This window comes from Corythoichthys intestinalis, chromosome 2, assembly GCF_030265065.1.
Source record: "Corythoichthys intestinalis isolate RoL2023-P3 chromosome 2, ASM3026506v1, whole genome shotgun sequence".
NCBI classification, from domain to species: Eukaryota; Metazoa; Chordata; class Actinopteri; order Syngnathiformes; family Syngnathidae; genus Corythoichthys; species Corythoichthys intestinalis.
In genome coordinates, this window is record NC_080396.1 from 19,971,985 (window position 1) to 19,994,432 (window position 22,448).

Genomic DNA, 22,448 nt, shown 5'->3' on the forward strand with positions numbered 1-22,448 from the left:
CGCCCCGGGAGCCGTGCCATTGAGAAAAGTGTGGGACCCACCTACCGCCTTATTACTGTGGCTACCAGGTTCCCGACTAGCAACCATTACCCAGCACCGTGATGGGATTGTGTGTGCGTGTGTGTGTGTGGGGGGGGCCCGGCTTAGGGCAGCAGGAACACCGTGAGGAGCCAACCGTGATGTCACCCCCTCCAGTAGGTCCCACCCATCCCACAACCTCGGTGTGTGATGCGTTAAAATCAAGGAGGAGCCGGCACGGGACTGTACGGCCCCGTTCTGGCTCACCCCGGAGGTGTGATTACGATACCTCCTGGCCGCATCCTGATGAGGTGTTTCGGGCATGTCCTACTTGGACGAGGCCGCCTAGCTGACCCAGGACACGCTGGGGCGACATGTCTCCCAGCTGGCCTGGGAACACCTTGGGCCCCTTCCAGAAGAGCTGGACGAAGTGGCTGGGGAGATGGAAGTCAGGGCTTCCCTGCTGAAACTGCTGCCCCCGCAACCCAACCTCGGATAAGCGGGAGAAAATGAATGAGTGAATAAACACTTTATCCCCAAAGTATATTTCATGTCAAAAATACCTTATTGGGTGCCACTGATGTCGATAGATGTCCAAACCATTTTAGCTGAGTTCAAATGGATTAGATATAAACCAGAATCAAATTGCATCAAATAGAACAGTATAGAATAAAATAGAATTGAATAAAATAGAAAGCCTTTATTGTCATTGTACAGAGTACAACAAGATTTGAAGCTTCGCCATATCGTGCCCCACATAAAACAATAGTGCAATAAGGCTAATATTAAAAAACAAGTTACAGGGTACACAGGTTGGGAATAAAGTGAATAAATTACTAAAGTGAGGTAGTTGAAATATAACAGTGTGTATATGACAATTTACAGTACTCAAACTAGGAGGCAGATGGCTGACTTGATATGTTAGTGCAAATGAGTTTGTGCATAGATATTAATGTAACAGTGCAAAAATGCTATATTGTAAACGTGCAAATATGCAGTACCCAGATTGAGACGGATGTCAGAGAACATATTTATTAGTGGGATGCACGTGGCAATGTTGTGGCATTAGCAGTGCAATGAGAGTAACATTTAAGTGTAAACTTGAGTTAAGTATTCTGATAGCTCTTGGGAAGAAACGACATTCATTCATTCATTGCTGATTTTCCCAGTCAACATGGATTGGACCTCAATCATCATCAAAGCGTTTTAAGAAGAAAAAAGTTTCATCCAAAATTAACAATAACTTTATCCTATGAATATTACCACTCTATTCTTGAAAATAAATATTTTTTCAATCTGTAAAGGATAATTTCTAACATGAAATCAGATTATTTTAACACTTAAAAATATTCCCCTTGTTGTATTAAATACCGTCAACTCTCTTTTGAATGATAAAAAATAGGGAATTGGAAAGAAATTAGATTGAAAATCAAGGTTTAAAACGTGACATCTTTTATTTTGTAGCACAAAACGGAAGTAAGAAAAGGCTTCATGCTATCTACACGCTTCAATCCCGCAGATTACCATTTGTGTTTGAAGAGAGTGCAGAGATGACTGTCCTGTGAGCAAGTGGCGCCAGAGAGTTAAATTTGCCGCACAAATCTCATGTCAACTTTGGAATTAATGAAAAAGGAATGTCTTGCATCTGGGACATTGTCCTCTGCTTCTCTAAAAAGACGTTTTATTAGAAAGGGAAGAGTGTCTCCAAGGTCCAACTCCAAAGATGTGAACACTGACTGCCAACAGTGCAGGTAAACACTTAATTTTAATCAAACGTTTACTCGCACAGTTTAATTTAAAGGTGATTTTTTAATTTGATTTTCTTTTTTACATTATTTTTCATAAGCTTTAATGTCATTTTGTCAGTTATGCCAAATAATTTGCATTGACAATGCCCAGAATGTTATTTTTCAAGCTATTTTAGCTAGATTTAGCTCATTGATATGTGGCTGAGTGGATCAAATTTGAATATTTAATGTTTACTTTAACCGTGACAGACAAAATGGACAGGATGGTATCGTTTTTGAAGGCAGCAAATGAATTTAAAGGGTAAGACAACACCTGTATCATGAATCTTGCTTAATAATAATAATAATAATTAAAAAAAAAAAATAGAATTTCATTTTTCTGATGTGTATTTGTGGAGAAAAAAACTTACCTAAAACTACCTATTATTATTATTTAGGGCTGCCAAACGCTTAAAAATTTTAATCGAGTTAATCACAGCTTAAAAATTAATTAATCGTAATTCAAACCATCCATAAAATATAGCATATTTTTCCGTAAATTATTGTTGGAATGGAAAGATAAGACACAAGACGGATATATACATTCAACATACTGTACATAAATACTGTATTTGTTTATTATAACAATAAATCAACAAGATGGCATTAACATTATTAACATTCTGTTAAAGCGATCCATGGATAGAAAGACTTGTAGTTCTTAAAAGATAAATCTTAGAACAAGTTATAGAAATTCTATATTAAAACCCCTCTTAATGTTTTAATTTTAATAAAATTTGTAAAATTTTCAATCAAAAAATAAACTAGTCGCTCGCCATTGTTGATGTCAATAATTACACATTGCTCATGGTGCTGAAACCCATAAATTCAGTCGCACACAAGCGCCAGCAGAGGGCGACACAAAACACTAAAAAACACAAGTAACAAGTGGACATTACACTGTGCTGTCATTTTAATCTGTTTGAGCAGGGCATGTGCGTTAATTGCGTCAAATATTGTAACGTGATTCATTCAAAAAATTAATTACCGCCCTTTAACGCGATAATTTTGACAGCCCTATTATTATTTCCAAGAAGTGGCCACCCACACAAAATCAAATGAGAGTATGCCAAATTTCCCGACTCTTCTCATGACATCCTGTAACAAAAATCATCCCGTGCACCTGTATTCGGATCTATCAAAGTTTTAGTGCGTGGATATAACTGACGTCACAAAATGGTTGTGCCTTTAAGCGGTGTCATTTTTGTGTGTGTTTCATTAGTATTTTATTCATGATCAGAAGTTTGAGGAAGTTGAGAATTGCATACTTAAATATTTTGAGCAAGTCTTTCACATGAAGGTCATTTCTACTAGGTGAGTATGTCCCTTTAATAGTGTTTCATCCAATGCGTTATTAGCCTGACGGGCTGTCAGGCTTTGCTTGTCCCACCACCAGGCAAAAACAGTGGTACCAAAGAAAGTATAAACATAGTGACGTCCTGATCCGAAACTCAGTATCGTTGCCCTCTATGGCTATTTTTGTAGCATCGGACAGTATCGGATTTGGTCATAAGCTCGGATCCCATTCAGTAGTCACGCTTTTCGGCTGCTGTAAATCAAAGCACTAGCCAAACATGTCCTGTGTGGGATGACTTCTCTTTGGAAATTAATAATCGTAACAGAGCATCGTGTGATATTTGTAAACAGAGCATTTCTTGATGAGGTACTAACAGGGCTCACTTTAATAGAAAAATTATGATTTCTCATTAACTGACTGCATTTTTCACTGGTGTAAAAATATGGGTAATATACAGTAAGGGTAAGATAAAAATGTAAAATAAATGAATACATAACGAGAGAACATTTCATTTTTTTCCCTTTTCTACGTTAAAAAAAACAAACATTTAAAGTTTCAAAAACAGAATATTTACTGCTTGTTTGTTTTTGTTATTTAAAGGAAAATAACAATGGAGTGTGTTATTAAGAGGCGTAAATAAGGATTTTGACCATTTTTAGGTCTCCAAACAGTATATTGGTTATCAAAATAGATGAGATGAGTCAAATTATCATAGCAGCCCTGGTTTTCCTGCCATTGACAGCGCTAGACGTCCAATCCATTTTGACTGGGAGGTAGCGCCGTCAATGTCAACCACACGAAGCAAGTATTTATTAGAGATAGACTGATATATCAGGCCGATATATGGAAATTTGACGTATATCGGTATCATCTTTTTTTTTAATCCGACTGGCCGATATGAAAAAATTAGGGCTGTCAAACGATTAACATTTTTAATCGAGTTAATTGCAGCTTAAAAATTAATTAATCGTAATTAATCGCAATTAATCGCAATTCAAACCATCTATAAAATATGCCATATTTTTCTGTAAATTATATATATATTCTGTAAAATAAATTGTTGGAATGGAAAGATAAGACACAAGAAGGATATATACATTCAACATACGGTACATAAAGACTGTAGTAGGCATTTCACTCTACTGTCATTTAAATCTGTCTATGCTGTCCTCACTCCGAAGCGTCTACTTTTTCCAAAGCTAGACAGCTAGTGAACGACGCCTTAATAATTAGACTTCTTCCTTCTTCATCTGATTTATTAATAAAATGGCCTCAAACCATTGTCCTCTTTAGACCGTCGTAAAACTACAAAAAGTACACAAGCATTGCATTAGCAACAACGTTAGCTTAGCACGCTATACAGGTTCACTAAACATAAACAAAAAGCGTCTCATACAAAAAAATAGAACATTTCGCTTACTAACATAATATGTACATTCTTTACAACAACCATACTTACGGACAAATCTTGTCCAAGGATCATATAAGCACAACATTATCAGCCCGAGACGTCGTGCAGCCATAATGAACTGGCAAGAAAACAATAAACCATGTCGCAAAGCGACCACAAGAGTTCGCTGTTGGACAGCATAAAAAGCCTTGCTGTAAAACTTACCAAAAGGCAAAATACTTTCTGAGCGGGACATGTGCGTTAATTGCGTCAAATATTTTACCGTGATTAATTTAAAAAATTAATTACCGCGCGTTAACGCGATAATTTTGACAGCCCTAGAAAAAATACATTTGAAATTAGGGATAGGGACTAGGGATTGCTCCAATTTTTAGAGGATCAAAATCTGGTGAAAAGGATCAGGTTTTTAATGATTTATTTTTTAATTTTTTATGTTTTTCTGCTTCATGGTCGTACAGCCTCACTCTCCTTCCTGCTTGTTAAAATGAACTATTAATTAATTAACTGATTGACAGGCATTGAAGCTTTGATCTTGCCAGAGAAGCATGGCTTTTTTACCTTCAAAGACGCCTAATGTGTCAATCATTGTTTAGCTTGTTAAACACCAGTGTGCTGTGGCAACTCATTGTGTGTGTGTGCACGGCTATTCTGACCAGTGAGCGGATTTGAGTGGACTCACTCAATGAAGCATTTAATCAAGACAAGCATTTTTCTACATTATTCTTGTTTAAAAATAATTCGCTTTATAAAGGCAGCACGGTGGGACAGTAACATGTTTAACACTTTTTTTGGGGGGGGACAACACATTTTTTCTGGAGAGCTATTTATTTAACATTTACAAGAGATATTTCTGAGTCTAGGGAATTTAGGCACTTCTGGAGCTATTATTTTTTTTATTTGTGTTATTCAATAAACAAGCTCTAGGCATTTCAATGAAGTTCACCGTTTGCATTATTCAATTTATTTAACGACAGTTTTTACACTAATCGGTATATCACATTTTGCTGCACTCCATTGCAGGTGTTTCATATTCTCCCAATCCGGCAGTGGCCGCACCGTTCAACGGGTTCTGACGGCGTGCCTCCTCTCTTTCCTGGCCTTGCTGGCTTCAGTATCCACTGACCTCAGCTCCAATTTTCAGTTGCTCCACTCCACAGAAGCTGCTTACGAAGCGCTAGCTTCATGCCGGACGGTAGCCATCTTGCACCTGGTCGGTAAGCTGCAAATGATGCGTCACCTGTTAAGCAAAGCTGGAATAGAGACGTTCAACGCCAGTGGTTCTACAGCTGTACTGCCTATGGAGAATCTGTGTGGTGACTTAGATGAGATCCATTGCCATGTTGAGGTGGCTGAATTTTGCCAAGACATTGAAAGGAGTGTCCAAGCATCACTTAATGTTTCATTTGATGCAAATGGAACAAATGAAAACGTCACTTCTTCTCTGAACTTGTTCATCGGAAGGCTTCTAGACATGTGGTCAACAGAAGAAGATACTCTAAACAAAGCTAAACATGACTCAAACTGGAGAAATGTTCTATCTGCAAGACTTCTTCTTTCATTTATAGAGCTCAACTTCCAGTTCATGGACTTCCCATTTATCATAGCTTTTCCTGCCTTTCAGGAGAAGTGGACTTTTGTCGTAATGCACCTGAGCTTTGCTGCTCTCATGACAGAACAACTGCATGACTGCTGGTTAAAGAACATTGATGGAAAGTTCAACACCAGCTTGTATTTCAAAAATACCTTTAACACCAATATTTGGGAGCTCACACATTCGGGCAAAGATCTGCCCGGGTCTCTTGCTGGCCTTCAAGCTCTAAATAACACTCAGCAGTGCTTGTTCGGTCGTGCGCTGCCTCTACTTAAAATGTCCTCTCGCTCAGTGTCTTCAGCCCTTAGTAGGAAGATCAGCTTTCTGACAATCGCCTGCCTCATCTACCCGGTGGTCATGTTCTCCTTCAAGCAAATGACTGAGTGGATTCAAAACTATGCGCACAGTTTGAAAGAGAAGACAGAGGACCTTAGGCGGCAAAGAAAGCTGGCTGAAGATCTTCTACACCAAATGCTGCCAAAGTCTGTCGCTAGACAGCTGCGCCGGCATAAACACGTAGAGGCGGAGAGCTACGAGAAGGTTGGTTTTAGTGTTCTTAACCCCCGATAAAGCGACAGATTTTTTGGTTAATTATAAAAAAATATATATATATCCTCATAAAGACCCAGTGTTCACAATCCACATAGGTGGCTATGACTTCTTGGGGCATGACATGTCTACTATGCCAAATGTTAATATTGTGACCTGGATTACCCAAAATGTAATGTCCCCGTATGTGGACGCCAGGTCTCAATTATCTGCCAATAGGTGAGATTTACGGATGGCAGAGGTTATATAGTGTTTACTGTATGTCTGTTTGTGTTCAAGATAACTCAAGAACAAATAATGGAATTACAGGTAGTCAAAGGTGGGTAGAGAAGCCAAAAATTTAACTCAAGTAGGAGTAGCGTTACTTCAAAATAATATTACTCAAGTAAGAGTAAAAGTAGTCATCAAAAAAATGTACTCAAGTACAAGTAAAAAAGTATCGTGTGAAAATAATACTTAAGTAATGAGTAACATTTTGAGTAACTGCTCATTTTTGTTAGATTCTTTATTAAACAATGGTATTTTTTCTCTCAGCGCAAACTTACCTATATATATATATATATATATATATATATATATAAATATATATATATATATATTAGGGCTGTCAAACGATTACAATTTTTAATCGAGTTAATTACAGCTTAAAAATTAATTAATCGTAATTAATCGCAATTAATCGCAATTCAAACCATCTCTAAAATATGCCATATTTTTCTGTAAATTATTGTTGGAATGGAAAGACACACGACGGATATATACATACAACATACTGTACATAAGTACTGTATTTGTTTATTGTAACAATAAATCCACAAATGGCATTAACATTCTTTCTGTTAAAGTGATCCACGGATAGAAAGACTTGTAGTTCTTAAACGATAAATGTTATAGTTACAAGTTATAGTAATTTTATATTAAAACCCCTCTTCATGTTTTCGTTTTAATAAAATTTATAAAATTTTCAATCAAAAGTAGAGTTAATATAATAATAAGAAGAATAAAAATAACAATAATAAAAATAGAGTGACCAAAGTCTAAGTTTTACGTGTATTTTGCATAGCTATTTTGATATGGAATGCCAGTTCATTTTGCGTTGTTGTTGAACTATGTCAGAATAGGGCCTCATTACTATAGACTGAAGTGCTTCTCTTTTTGTGAACATTATTTTTTTGGGGAGAAATAGGAATATTATTTTTGTTGTGCTTTCACTTAACGATACTTACAGTGAGGAGAACAAGTATTTGATACACTGCCAATGGGTTTTCCCATTGGCAGTGTATCAAATACTTGTTCTCCCCACTGTATGTTTGTTGTGAAGGAGTTGCCAATAAACGGCGCGGTCCAAAGAACGCCTGTGTCCACTCGCCTTTACTGTATAACATATATCTGTACATATCTTACCCAAAATACAACAAGAGACACATAATTGCCACTAAAAGAAAGAAAACTTACTGAAATATGTGTGGAGCACAAATAGCAATTTGCATTGCATTGTTAATACAGCATAAACGTCTCACAACTACTAATTCTCCCACGTTGAGAAGAAATAACATGAGTATGGAACGGCGCTGCCCCCAAGCGGCCGGTGGCATTCTCTTCACTCTTAATGTCCATAAACGGCCTCATTGTAATCTGTTTGAGGCAATATGGGAGATGGCCAAGCGCCAGCAGAGGGCGGCAAAACTCCATAACAACAAGGGAGCGTTTCACTGTTCTGTCATTTAAATCTGTCTGAGCGGGACATCTGCGTTAATTGCGTCAAATATTTTAACGTGATTAATTTAAAAAATTAATTAACGCCCGTTAACGCGTTCATTTTGACAGCCCTATATATATATATATATATATATATATATATATATATATATATATATATATATATATATATATATATATATATATATATATATATATATATATATATTACACACACAGTGGGGCAAATAAGTATTTAGTCAACCACCAATTGTGCAAGTTCTCCTACTTGAAAAGATTAGAGAGGCCTGTAATTGTCAACATGGGTAAACCTCAACCATGAGAGACAGAATGTGGAAAAAAAACAGAAAATCACATTGTTTGATTTTTAAATAATTTATTTCCAAATTACAGTGGAAAATAAGTATTTGGTCACCTACAAACAAGCAAGATTTCTGGCTGTCAAAGAGGTCTAACTTTTTCTAACGAGGTCTAACGAGGCGCCACTCGTTACCTGTATTAATGGCACCTGTTTTAACTCATTATCGGTATAAAAGACACCTATCCACAATCTCAGTCAGTCACACTCCAAACTCCACTATAGCCAAGACCAAAGAGCTGTCGAAGGACACCAGAGACAAAATTGTAGACCTGCACGAGGCTGGGAAGACTGAATCTGCAATAGGTAAAACGCTTGGTGTAAAGAAATCAACTGTGGGAGCAATTGTTAGAAAATGGAAGCCATACAAGACCACTGATAATCTCCCTCGATCTGGGGCTCCATGCAAGATCTCACCCCGTGGCGTCAAAATGATAACAAGAACAGTGAGCAAAAATCCCAGAACCACAAGGGGGGACCTGGTAAATGACCTACAGAGAGCTGGGACCACGGTAACAAAGGCTACTATCAGTAACACAATGCGCCGCCAGGGACTCAAACCCTGCACTGCCAGACGTGTCCCCCCTGCTGAAGAAAGTACACGTTCAGGCCCGACTGCAGTTCGCTAGAGAGCATTTGGATGATCCAGAAGAGGACTGGGAGAATGTGTTATGGTCAGATGAAACCGAAATAAAACTTTATTGGTAGAAACATAAGTTCTCGGGTTTGAAGGAGAAATAATGCTGAATTGCATCCGAAGAACACCATACCCACTGTGAAGCATGGGGGTGGAAACATCATGCTTTGAGGCTGTTTTTCTGCAAAGGGACCAGGACGACTGATCTGTGTAAAGGAAAGAATGAATGGGGCCATGTATCGGGAGATTTTGAGTGAAAATCTCCTTCCATCAGCAAGGGCATTGAAGATGAGACGTGGCTGGGTCTTTCAGCATGACAATGATCCCAAACACACAGCCAGGGCAACAAAGAAGTGGCTTCGTCTGAACCATTTCAAGGTCCTGGAGTTGCCTAGCCAGTCTCCAGATCTCAACCCCATAGAAAATCTGTGGAGGTAGTTGAAAGTCCGTGTTGCCCAACGACAGCCCCAAAACATCACTGCTCTAGAGGAGATCTGCATGGAAGAATGGGCCAAAATACCAGCAACAGTGTGTGAAAAGCTTGTGAAGAGTTACAGAAAACGTTTGGCCTCCGTTATTGCCAACAAAGGGTACATAACAGAGTATTGAGATGAACTTTTGGTATTGACCAAATACTTATTTTCCACCATGATTTGCAAATGAATTATTTAAAAATCAAACAATGTGATTTTCAGTTTTTTTTCCTTCACATTCTATCTCTCATGGTTGAGGTTTACCCATGTTATATATATGTGTATATATGTGTATATATATGTATATATATATATATATACATATATATATATATATATATATATATATATATATATATATATATATATATATATATATATATATACATATTATAGAGAGAGAGTCATTGAGCTATGTAATTTTGAGGTGTGTAAACACTGCTAATTAGTTTTGCGAACACACAATACACTTTCAGTTGGTTCTTATTTTTTCTTTTATTTATAGGTCTTATTTATTTCATTTAATGTAAATGTTTTCGATTCAATTCTAGTTTTTGTCATTTCGTTCGTTTTTGTTCACAATAACCTTGGCACGCACACATTAATAGACTGGAGCAGAGGTGCATGTCATAATGCGTATTTATGACATGCCCACTTCTCGAAAATACAGTTGTTTTTTTTTCTCTACTATTACGAATCACAAAATTAAAATTCTTTGATTTTTTTCCCCTCCAATTTATTAAACAAGATTCTACTGGGTTGCACATGAATAATGTCCCTTTAAACGTCAGAAAAACCTTCACAAGCCTGGAGAAGATTTTTAAGTTTCAGGTCATATTTACATTACAATGTAAATCCTGCCTCTTTTTGAACTCAATGAATTCTCCAGTTGCTGAAAAACCTAGTTGTTGTACTGAGTTCATCTTGAGGTTTTAGTATTGAGACTGCTGTAACAAGGGTACCCTTGGTCATCTGCAGAGATGCGAAATGAGTATGTCTTTGCTCCCTTTGTAGCTATTGTTGGTCTAATTGCCTATAATTGCCCTGTTTCATATTCATCAGAAGATAAAACAAGTTTATCAGGTGAAAATTACATTTGGGTAATATAAGAGGATGCTACAGCTGTGCCAAAAGCAATATGTGCAGATGAGCGCAGGGGGAGAAGAGCTTTAATATTGTGAAATGAACTGAAAGCTTTATTGCAGAGTGATCTTGAATGATCATCAGTTGAAATATAAAAACAACCATTCAGAAATCATGTCCTTATTTCGTCATCTTTGAGGAATAAGGACTGTTAGAAAAAAAATAAACTGAATTGTTTACGGGCACTCCAAAGTCTATGCTCATTTCTCTCTCTCTTCTAGGTGACCATTTTTTTCTCGGACATTGTCGGTTTCACGTCCATCTCCGCCTCCTGTACTCCTCTCCAAGTTGTGGAGATGCTCAACAACCTCTACGTTTGCTTTGACACACGAATCGACTCATATGATGTTTACAAGGTAAAAAATTATGGATGATGTTTTCCGAAATTTCCAGGTTTGCGGTGAATCAGTAACAGGCACACTTTTGCAAAATAGACAATGTTTATTGATTAGAAAATGCAGAATAAATGAGATTTATTGATTACAATCCCACAAGAGCAAGCAAACAAGTATCAACAAATGTCAACGATGACGCTAGATTTACCGTTACAGCAAAACGAAATGTCCCTTAGCAATGAAAATCGCTTACCGTGACAAATGAGCGGGGAGCCAACACACTCAGGTAAGGCGGCGAAGGAAAAAAGCCAGGCGATTCGTACGTGACCCGCTGGTGGACTTCACGGGTCGTCCGGAAATGTCCGGTTTTTGTAGGGACGCGCCCCGCGGAGGCAGAGACGCCAACCTCCGTCTCCGAGCGGCGCGGCCCTGCCCAATGAAAAGCTAATTTTGGTTCAGCCCCCTTGAAAAGGGGCTTTTCACATGGGACAAATGAGCTGTGCTGCAACAGTTGCAACAAATGGTAAATATTATGGGTGCAAGACAACTTATCTCGTGAGATTCCCTTCTAGCTATGGATCCAGGCTTGTAACTATGGGACCCAGGCGTGTAATAAAACAATACTATGGTGCAAAACAAGTTATCTTGTGAGATTCCCTACTCAAGCGCGTCTCCTAACTATGGGAACAAGGTGAAAAACAATAGAAGTTGTTCACAGACATAAAAACAATAGAAGTTGTTACAATCTATGTCACAGAAGCAATCATACATCACAAAAGCATAATGTAATATTTTCCCCCATCAGATGAAAAACATACAAATGCAAATACAAAGCGCCAAAGGTAAGAACCAATTAATTTAGATTCCATTCACCGCCAATCATAGCGGCTCTTCTCATTCCCTTAAAATTATGCACCAGTTATCGTAAAAGGCATGTCGTATATGAGTGGTTCTCCAAAATTTTACAGCAAGTATCACCTAAAAAAAGTTGGCTCACTGACTAACATTATCACTACAATTAACTCATTGGTGGCCATTTACGGCATTATATGTCCAATCCATTTCGACTGGGTCGTTCATGGCGCTGAAATATGAGAATTGCCAATCCCTCTAGTTCAGGGGTGGCCAACCCTGGTCCTCGAGAGCCGCAATCCAGCTTGTTTTCCGTGTCTCCCTCCTCCAACACACCTGAATCAAATTAGCAGGATTGTTATGAGGCAACTGCAGAGCTTGCTGATGAGCTGATCATTTGATTCATGTGTGTTAAAGGAGGGAGACATGGAAAACAAGCTGGATTGCGGCTCTCGAGGACCAGGGTTAGCCACCCCTGCTCTAGTTTAAATGAATTGAACGTTTATTATTCTCAATTCCAGGCAATAAGTTAAACGACGGCTTGAGAATGAACAAATAAGTTAAAAAAAAATTAAAAAGTAAAAAGATAGGGAATAATTTTTTCGTCTTTTGTTTCTGAAGATAGATAAATGGAAAAAATTATTAAAATATAGAAAACACAATATTTTTCCCCTTTTCGTTTTTTTAATTAAAAGAATACAATTACATTTTAAAAATTGTTCAAAAAGAGTATTTAGATTTTTTTTTTAAAAGTGAAGTTAAGTTTAAGTTAACTCTCTAATTCAGGGGTCTAATGGATGTGGCCTGGGGACCAACTGAGGCCTCTGGGAAAATAATTTGTGACCCCCAATTTGAAATCAAAGTGTAATATTAGTGTAACCAGTGCATATTTTGCCATGGGCAATGACATAAATAATATATCAATTAGAATAAAGTATTATATTAAGATAATAATAATAATAATAATAATAATAATAATAAAAAAAAAATCATAATTCAAAATTAAATAATTGAATTAAAAAAGAAAAAAGAGTGGCCAACTTTTGCCCTGGGAATTTCATGTTTTATAGTCTAACTTGGCACAAACAAATGATAACTTCTGGCAGTGTTTTATTAACTATTTAGCCAAAATGAAGTAGAAACATTAGTTCCATTTTGGGGTAATCTTGAGTCTGTTTCTGTTTTCCGAGAACTCTTCTCTAAATGATTTATAGGCATGTGCCGGTATGATATTCTGACGGTATGATTATCTTAAGCAAAATATCACAGTTTCACAGTATCATGATATTGCAATTACAGCTTTAATGTGCTGCTAATGTGTTACTTTAAGATATCTTGGTTTAAACAAAAAAATTAAGAAAACAACTTTTTCTATTGAGCAGAATTTTTTTCGAAACCAATTAGCAAATTGAAACACGAATATAATGTTAAGTTAAAATAAAAAGTTTTTAAAATATATATATAAAAATATAATAAATAAAATAAAAAAATATATATATTATATAAAATAGCCATAAAAAGCCATCCAATGCCTCTCGATGTTTATATGTACGCAGCCGTGTTCCCCAGGAGGATATCGGACGAACCGAGCCAACTGACGACAATGAGCCAACATGAATTGCTGGTCCATAGCACTGCCAATTACCAAGATGGCGAATTGGTAATGTAGGCATTTGTTAGAGCAACGATATTTAATGGAATAAGCGGTGGCATCTCTTTCAGAACTGATATAAGTATTGTGGCAAGCGACATGGGGATGAATTACTGGAGATGAACTTTTTCTTAACACCATGTATTGTACTCAACACAGAGAAGATTTACCATTTGCAGCAACCACTGTGACTCATGGTTGCTCAAATTCCCATCATGCATTTGGGCAGTTAAGAACATTTAAGTCGCTACAGTATCATTTAGTGAAAGCACAAAAAAAATAATATTCCTATCTCTCAAAAATAAAATAATGTTCACAAAAAGAAAAGCACTCAATGCAAAAAGATCTGGCATTCCCAATCAAAATAGCTATGCAAAATAATACTCAAACATTAAGTTTAGCTCAGCAAATACACTAGATGGCAATATTTAGTCACAATATACAAACTATCAAAATTACTATAACTTGTACTCACATTTATCTTTTAAGAATTACAAGTCTTTCTATCCGTGGATCCCTTTCACAGAAAGAATGTTAATGCCGTCTTGTGGATTTATTGTTATAATAAACAAATACAGTACTTATGTACAGTATGTTCAATGTATATATCCGTCTTGTCTTATCTTTCCATTCCAACAATAATTTACAGAAAAATATGGCATATTTTAGAGATGGTTTGAATTGCTATTAATTGCGATTAATTATGATCAATTAATTTTTAAGCTGTGATTAACTCGATTAAAAATTGTAATCGTTTGACAGCCCTAATATATATAAATATATATGGCACCCGAGACCATCACTGACTGTGGGTACTTGACTTCAGGCATTTTGGCATTTCATTCTCCCCAGTCTTCCTCCAAACTCTGGCACCTTGATTTCTGAATGACATGCAAAATTTGCTTTCATCTGAAAAAAGTACTTTGGACCACTGAGCAACAGTCCAGTGCTGCTTCTCTGTAGCCCAGGTCAGGCGCTTCTGCCGCTGTTTCAAGTTTGAAAGTGGCTTGACCTGGGGAATGCAGCACCTGTAGCTTCACAAAAGCAAAACATTGTCTAAAATTCAACTCAAAGTTGAAAAGGAAGATGATTGTCCTTTGGTATCTTCAAATCGGTAATACATGCATGCATTGTAGCCATATTATATTGTTTGCAGAGCGCTGTTGGATATTCGTGTGCAATTTATTTTAGTATTGTGAAAAGCGGGTGTTAAACAGAGGCTTATTTGCCCTTTTAGTTTTGCGGGGATTTATATTAATACACAGGTGCTTTTATTTCCAATACAAAAACTCTAACACACACTGTAGGTGAAATAGAACGCTGTCTTTGTAGTAGCCTAGTAGTAGTACGTAAACTATCCAGCATGCATGTGTAGTGCCATTGTGCAAGCCTTGTATGGAGAAAATGCTCGAGCGTGACAAATTTGGACCGAAATGGCTGTTTTTGAATGGCAAAACCTAAAAAAGATCATCAGCACCCCCTGGTGTGAGTGACTTTCAGCGTCCCTTTGAGCACCACTGTTATATGGTTTAAAAATCATTAGAGAGTCACTGTCCAAAAATGTGTAACTCAGTGGTTCCCTGCCCTTCCAACTAGGTAGAAACAATTGGGGATGCATACATGGTGGTGAGCGGACTCCCCGAGAGGAATGGGGACCGGCACGCTGACGAGATTGCTAAAATGGCTCTGGATCTTGTCGCAGCCGTCCGACAGGTGGCCATCCCTCACATGCCCAACCAGAGGCTGCAACTCCGAGCTGGAATTCACACAGGTCAAGGCATTTTGTTGACTTGGATTTTCTTGTTGCTTTCGCACCAATGACTTTTGTTTGCTTCCTTATCAGGTCCATGTGTGGCAGGAATTGTAGGCTCCAAAATGCCTAGATACTGTCTGTTTGGGGACACGGTGAATACAGCATCAAGAATGGAGTCTACCAGCTTGCGTATGTTGAAATCTAATAAATGTGAAGTCATTGTCAGAATGGACATTTTGAATGTTTGTTTGTCGTATTGTGACAGCTCAAAAAATCCACACTAGTTCCGAAACCTACTTGGCTCTTATCAAAGACTATGCTTATGAGCTGCAGCTTCGTGGAGAAATTGAAGTCAAGGTGAGTGCAATGTAGACAAGTTCAATCTATGATTTAATTTTTTTTTTTTTTTAAAAACTTTTACCGATTCGAATATTTACACGTTTAGTATAGATAGATAGATTTTATTAGTAATACATTCAACGTCCAAATCACAACAACACAACACAGCAATAGATTAAAAACAAAAATAATAAAAAAATAATAAAACAATAACAAGTGGACTTCGATACACCACACTGGATCTCCTAGCGACTGACTTTTAAAAGGCACATACACAAGTGCTTCCAAAACCGTGACTAGCTGTACCGTTTGACTGATAGGACTTGGATTAATTTCGTAAGAAATAGACAACAAATGGATGATCCGATGACAACAATTTTGATAGTCGATGAATGGTTTTGAGACATTGTTCACTTCAAAATTATCCTAATCCTCATTTTTAAAGCCTCTCAGTAATGAAAGTTCTCATTTCATTTATATTTTCAACTTTTATTTATTTGCATTTTCATACAAAAACCACAAAGGGAAAAAAGACGGACTTTAATTTTTATTTTTAATGAAAAAAAAAGTGAAAACAGTAACTCTTTTTAATAAATTAATTACTTTTTTTAAAGAAACAAAGGGAGAAAAATAAATATTAACTTTTTAAATTTTATTTATTCAATTAATTTATAATCTGCTTTTGTTTATTAAAAAAAAAGGCAGCCACTATACTTTAGTTTTACATTTAAAATAATTTGTATTTTAAAAAAGAGAAAGTAAAAAAAAAAAAAAAAATACTGTATATCTATATAAAAAACTTTTAAATATAACTGTGCATTGGATTGTAGTGAGAAACAATACACATGATTTACCGAGATGGGCCGCATAAAATTATTTGGCGGGCCGGATCTGGCCCCCAGAATGCGAGTTTGACACAGTGCACTATACAAGGAAACAACAACAAAAAATAAAATGAAATGTAAAAGAAAAAAATATAATACTTATATGAATATAAATATATACACTTTATATATATATATATATATAAATAATAAATATGTATATATATATATATACTTTTCTGTTAATTTCTTGTTGCTAATGAACTTATTTAATCATTTTTTAAATTAAATTTAATTACATTTAATTTTTAATTGTTTTTTTAAATTCAATAAAACAAAAAGAGAAATACAGTGATACCTCGTTTTTCGCGGTTAATGGGGACCAGAACCCGCCGCGATAAGTAAAAAACCACGAAGTAGCGACCCCCCCCCCCCCCAAAAAAAAACCCCACATTTTTTTGGTGTGTGTTCAATGTATTTATTCAGATTTAGCACTGGAAAGACATACATATAAGACATGTTTGATTAAAAAAATAAAATAAAATAATTGAAAAAAAATACTTTTGTGTCTATATATAATTTTGATGATTTTTAGGCACTTCAAAATCAATAATTAAGATAAGTTCCAAACATGTTACTGTCCAATTGAATTATTTTCAAACAAGAATAAAGTAGAAAAATGCTTGTCCTAATTAAATGCTTCATTGAGTGAGTCCACTCAAATCCGCTCAAGCTGCTAACTTACACACAATTAGTTGCCACAGCAACTGTTTAACAAGTTAAACTATGATTGACGCATGCGGCGCTTTGACGTCTCGGCTTCCAGGCATCTCTGGCAAGATGAAACATTAACGTCCGTCAATCAATGTTAACTTTAATAAGCAACTCCAGTGCACTGCCTGACCAAGAAAAGGAGCAAGAGTGAGAGTGAGATTACGTGATCAGATTGGGACATCTCATCTGTATTTATTTGTTTTTTTTTAATTGGAAAAAAAAACCGCGATGGACTGAGGGCGCAAAGTTTTAAGCGCGAAATAGCGAGGGATCACTGTAGTAAATATTCACTTTCTATCTTGTGAATAAACAATACAATTCATTAATTTATTCATTGTAATTTTTTAAAGGATTTTTAAAAGCATTTTCTGATTTCTGTAGCTACAGAAATTTTGTCAAAATTTTATATTGGTGAAAAACATGACACTTTTGCACTATACAAAGAAATAACTTGAAATTTTGCTCCTGTTAGGGTAAAGGCAAAATGAACACATACTGGTTGATTGGCCATAAGAACTTCAGTGTCCAGAATGACAGTTTGGTTTGCCACTGGAATCCTAACATGGCAAGAAAAAAGAAGACCTTAGCAAGCAGTGATGTCTCCATTGGACACGTGAGTGTGATTTTAATCATTTTACATTAGGCTCAAATCCTTCTAAAATTTGTCCTGTTTTACTAGATACCGTAGCGGTTTTTATATTCAAAACATGCTTCATAATGTAATAAGATAGCATGAATGTTGCATCCTGCCACATTAATTTCCTCTGTGTGATTTCTAAAGTGGTATGAAAACGTATCGGAACCTTTTGGAATTTCTCACATTTCTGCATAAGATCACCATCAAATGTGATCTGATCAAAATCACACAGATGAAAATGCAGTGTCTGCTTTCACTAAAACCACCCAAACATTTATAGGTTTTCATATTTTAATGAGGATAGCATGCAAACAATGACAGACAGAGGATAAATAATTAAGTGAACCCTCTGTCTAAAGAGCCTTAAAGAGCAATTGAAACCAATTTTTACCCAATTTTTTAAGTCAAGTGTGTGCCCAATCACATGAGAGGTTTAAAGCTGCCCTGTCCGCTATAAAACACACACCCAGTAAGAAATGTCTTGATGAGAACCATTGTCTGATGTGCATCATGGCTCGGTCAAAAGAGCTGTCTGAATACCTGTGATCAAGGATTGTTGATTTGTATGAAACTTGGAAAGGATAAAAAAAACATCTCTAAAAGTCTGGATGTTCATAATTCTACAGTCAGAGAAGTCAGAACAGCCAAAAAATAGAGTTGTGCACTGTTGCTTCTCTCCCAAGGAGTGACCGTGATGCCAAGAGTTCAGCGCCGAATACTCAGAGAGGTAAAAAAGAACCCTAGAGTGTCTCCTAAAGACTTAAAGAAATCACTGGCACTGTCCAATATCTCTGTGCACACTTCAACTATATGTAAAACTATGGCCAAGAATGGTGTTCATGGGAGGACTCAGTGGAGGAAACCACTGCTGTCTAAAACAAACATTATTGCTCATTCAATGTTCGTAAAAAGACACTTGGATACTCCACAGACGTTTTGGCAAAATATTTTGTGAACCGATGAAACCAAAGTTGAATTGGTTGGGGGTTAGACATAATGTCATGTGTGGAGGAAAAATGACACAGCTCACCAACAGCAACACCTCATCCCCACCGTGAAGCACGGTGGAGGAAGCATCATGATTTGGGGCTGTTTGCTGCCTCAGGGCCTGGACAACTTGCAATCATGAATGGAAGAATGAATTCAAAAGTTCATCAGGATGTTTTGCAGGAAAACCTGTGGCCGTCTGTCAGACAGTTGAAGCTAAAAAGAGGATGGATGCTGCAACAAGACAAAGATCCAAAACACAGAAGCAAGTCAACTTCAGAATGGTTTCAGAAGAACAAAATACACTTTCTGGAGTGGCCAAGTCAAAGTCCAGACTTGAACCCCATTGAGATAGTGTGCAATGACCTAAAGACAGTGATTCATGCCAGACATCCCGGGAATCTGACTGAACTACAGCCGTTTTGTAGAAAATAATGGGCCAAGATTTCTGATCGATGTGCCAGACTGATCTGTAGCTACAGTGCCCTCCATAATTATTGGCACCCCTGAAAAATATGTTTTTTAGCTTCTATTTTTTTTTTTTTTTTTTTAAATTCAAATAATATGGGGCCTTAATGGAAAAAAGAGAAAAATCCAACCTTAAATACAAGTGCATTCATTCAGTGGGGAAAAAATCCCACATAAAGAAAAAATTATCTGACAACAAATAATGTGTGTCACAATTATTAGAACCCCTGGTGTTAATACTTTGTACAACCCCCTTTTGCCAACAAACAAGGTCTGGGAACTGAGATGGCCATGGGAGGGGTTTGATTTTGTGTCTGGTGAACCATTTCTGTGTAGATTTGGCCATATGTTTAGGGTCATTGTCTTGCTGAAAGACCCAGTGATGACCCATCTTCAGCTTTCGGGCAGAAGGCAACAGATTTTGATTTAAAATGTCCTGGTATTTCAAAGCATTCATGATGCCATGCACCCTAACAAGGTTCCCAGGGCCTTTGGAAGCGAAACAGCCCCACAGCATCACTGACCCACCCCTATACTTCACAGTGGGTATGAGGTGCTTTTCAGCATGCGCATCTTTCGTGGCACGTCAGACCCACTTAGAGTGTTTGTTGCCAAAAAGCTCAATCTTGGTCTTATCTGACCAAAGCACACGGTCCCAGTTGAAGCCTGGGACCGTGTGTATTTTTGTGTGTCTTTCAGCAAGACAATGACCCTAAACATATGGCCAAATCTACACAGAAATGGTCACCAGACACAAAATCAAGCTCCTCCCATGGCCATCTCAGTCCCCAGACCTTGTTTTGTTGGCAAAAGGGGGTTGTACAAAGTATTAACACCAGGGGTGCTAATGATCGTGACACATATTATTTGATGTCAATTAATTTTGTCTCTATGTGGGATTTTTTCCCCCTCTGAATGAATGCACTTGTATTGAAGGTTGGATTTCTCTCTTTTTTCCATTAAGGTCTCATATTATTTGAATTTAAAAAAACTATTAGAAGCTAAAAAACACATCTTTTTCAGGTGTGCCAATAATTATGGAGGGCACTGTACAGGAAGCGTCTGGTTGAAGTTATTGCTGTCAAAGGGGGGGCATAAAATATTAAATGTGGTGGTTCACTTACTTATTTTCCCCCCTTCTGTCATTTTTGCATAGTACCCTCAATAAAATATGAAAACCTATAAATGTTTGGGTGGTTTTAGTTAAAGTAGACAGTTTTTTCATCTGTGTGATTTTGACGAAGATCAGATCACAATAGGTGGTGAATTTTATGCAGAAATGTGAGAAATTCCAAAAGGTTCAGATACTTTTTCATACCACTTTAACCACTTATTTCTAATGATGAGGCAGTATAGTAATGGAATGTATAATTTGTTTTGGTGTTTTGTGTGTCAGTCTTCAGCGACAGTGCAGAGCCTCAGTGAAAACACCACCACACCAGTGCCCAGTCACACACCACCGCATCTTCGATCTGATAAGACCGGCCTAAGCGTGGGGTCTCAGTTGGGCAGCAGCGAATATAAATGTGACATTCTACCTGGCTCCACAAACAACAACAACAACAACCTCAGTCATTATTGGAACTTGTATAAAAGAATAAGGGATTCATAAAGCGTAATCTCTGTATGTATACTTTTGCTTTTCTCTATTGATATTCTCTGCTTTTAAATTATTCTAATTTCCCCCCCTGCGTTGGTTAGGTTGTTTTTGCCCACTAGAGGGACCCGGAGAGCTCCTGAAACAACCACTTAGATGTGTGTCACATTTTCTCTTGTTTCTTTAAAACATCCCCCCCCTAAATGTTGATTTGCTTTTCTCGTAACTAATGATGTTTGATTTCTTGTACACCCACCAATTATCAAATAGGTAGCCTACTGAAATATAGCTTTATTATAATACGTTGCTGTTTTAGAAACGCTGTACTTTTGGATTGGAGAGCATTCATTTTGTAAATGTCTTGCGGATGGATGTTTTTATATTTCATTCATACCTGGTTTTTGGTGTAATAAAAAAAGATATTTCTTCCTCCCCCTGATATTACAATAAATATCAGTTAAAAGATGTGTCTCACCATAAGGAACTCATATAGTATTGATAAAGTTAAGCCACTAACTCTACATACAAACTTGTATATTTCAAAAATGCTTATTAAAAAATGTTGTGTTATTTTTTTAATTGTCATGCTAGTAAAACATAGTAGAAGGTTAAGTGTAAGACATTCACGTTAACATGATAAAATGTGGTTAAACGAACAGTTTGTGCTTACCATTATTTGTTCATGAAAAATCCTGCCAAAAGAGTGATTGCGGTGTGGCATCATGGGAATTGCAGGCATTTGGCTAAGGTGAAACACATCAACCATTTTAAAGACACTCCATAAATGACATTAAAAAATAATAAAGAGATGCATTTTACCTTGTAAAAGTACTGTAAAATACATATACGTATATTTTTACTTTTGTTGGAATTACATCTCATTAAAACTTAAAATTTTGATGTGGGGATAACAAGTGAATGCTAAAAAAAAAAAAAAAAAAGTTAATTAAAAATATAAAGTCCCTGACAAAAGTCTTGTCGCTTATCCATTTTGTAGAAACAACTACTCATAACCTGACTTTTAATTATTCAATTGGTTTCATAAATGGCTCATATGAAAGCTAAGACCCTCCCAAATGATGTTAAATGTACAAAAATATATTTGTTACACTGAAAAAAGATTTATCATTTAATGAAGACATAAAGGTCAAATTTTGCCAAGACAAAAGTTTTGTCGCCTTCAAAAAGTAGTGTGAAAATTGAACAAAAAATGTACTTCAAATACAAAAAATATGTTACATAATATAA

General features: G+C 36.6%; 1 protein-coding gene across 2 annotated transcripts; it reads left to right on the plus strand.

The window, feature by feature from the left end:
* Nucleotides 1-1,550: 1,550 nt before the first annotated feature.
* On the plus strand, nt 1,551-22,005 carry LOC130931368 (uncharacterized). 2 transcript variants are annotated; one of them, XM_057860125.1, is made up of 9 exons: nt 1,551-1,769; nt 2,016-2,067; nt 5,534-6,644; nt 11,205-11,339; nt 15,418-15,592; nt 15,665-15,763; nt 15,840-15,931; nt 17,984-18,124; nt 21,000-22,005. In XM_057860125.1, exons 2-9 carry the CDS (start codon nt 2,021-2,023, stop codon nt 21,213-21,215), a joined length of 2,016 nt encoding a protein of 671 aa, XP_057716108.1. In that variant the 5' UTR covers nt 1,551-1,769; nt 2,016-2,020; the 3' UTR covers nt 21,216-22,005. The 2 variants fall into 2 exon arrangements, with proteins under 2 accessions (XP_057716108.1, XP_057716098.1); XM_057860115.1 differs by lacking the exon at nt 2,016-2,067.
* The last annotated feature ends 443 nt before the right edge of the window (nt 22,006-22,448 follow it).

Coding starts and splice junctions, on each gene's coding strand:
- LOC130931368 (XM_057860115.1), top strand. CDS start 1,624: ATGTCAACTTTGGAATTAATGAAAAAGGAATGTCTTGCATCTGGGACA. Junction 15,932..17,983: donor GTGGAGAAATTGAAGTCAAG/GTGAGTGCAATG, acceptor TGCTCCTGTTAG/GGTAAAGGCAAAATGAACAC. Junction 18,125..20,999: donor GTGATGTCTCCATTGGACAC/GTGAGTGTGATT, acceptor TTTGTGTGTCAG/TCTTCAGCGACAGTGCAGAG.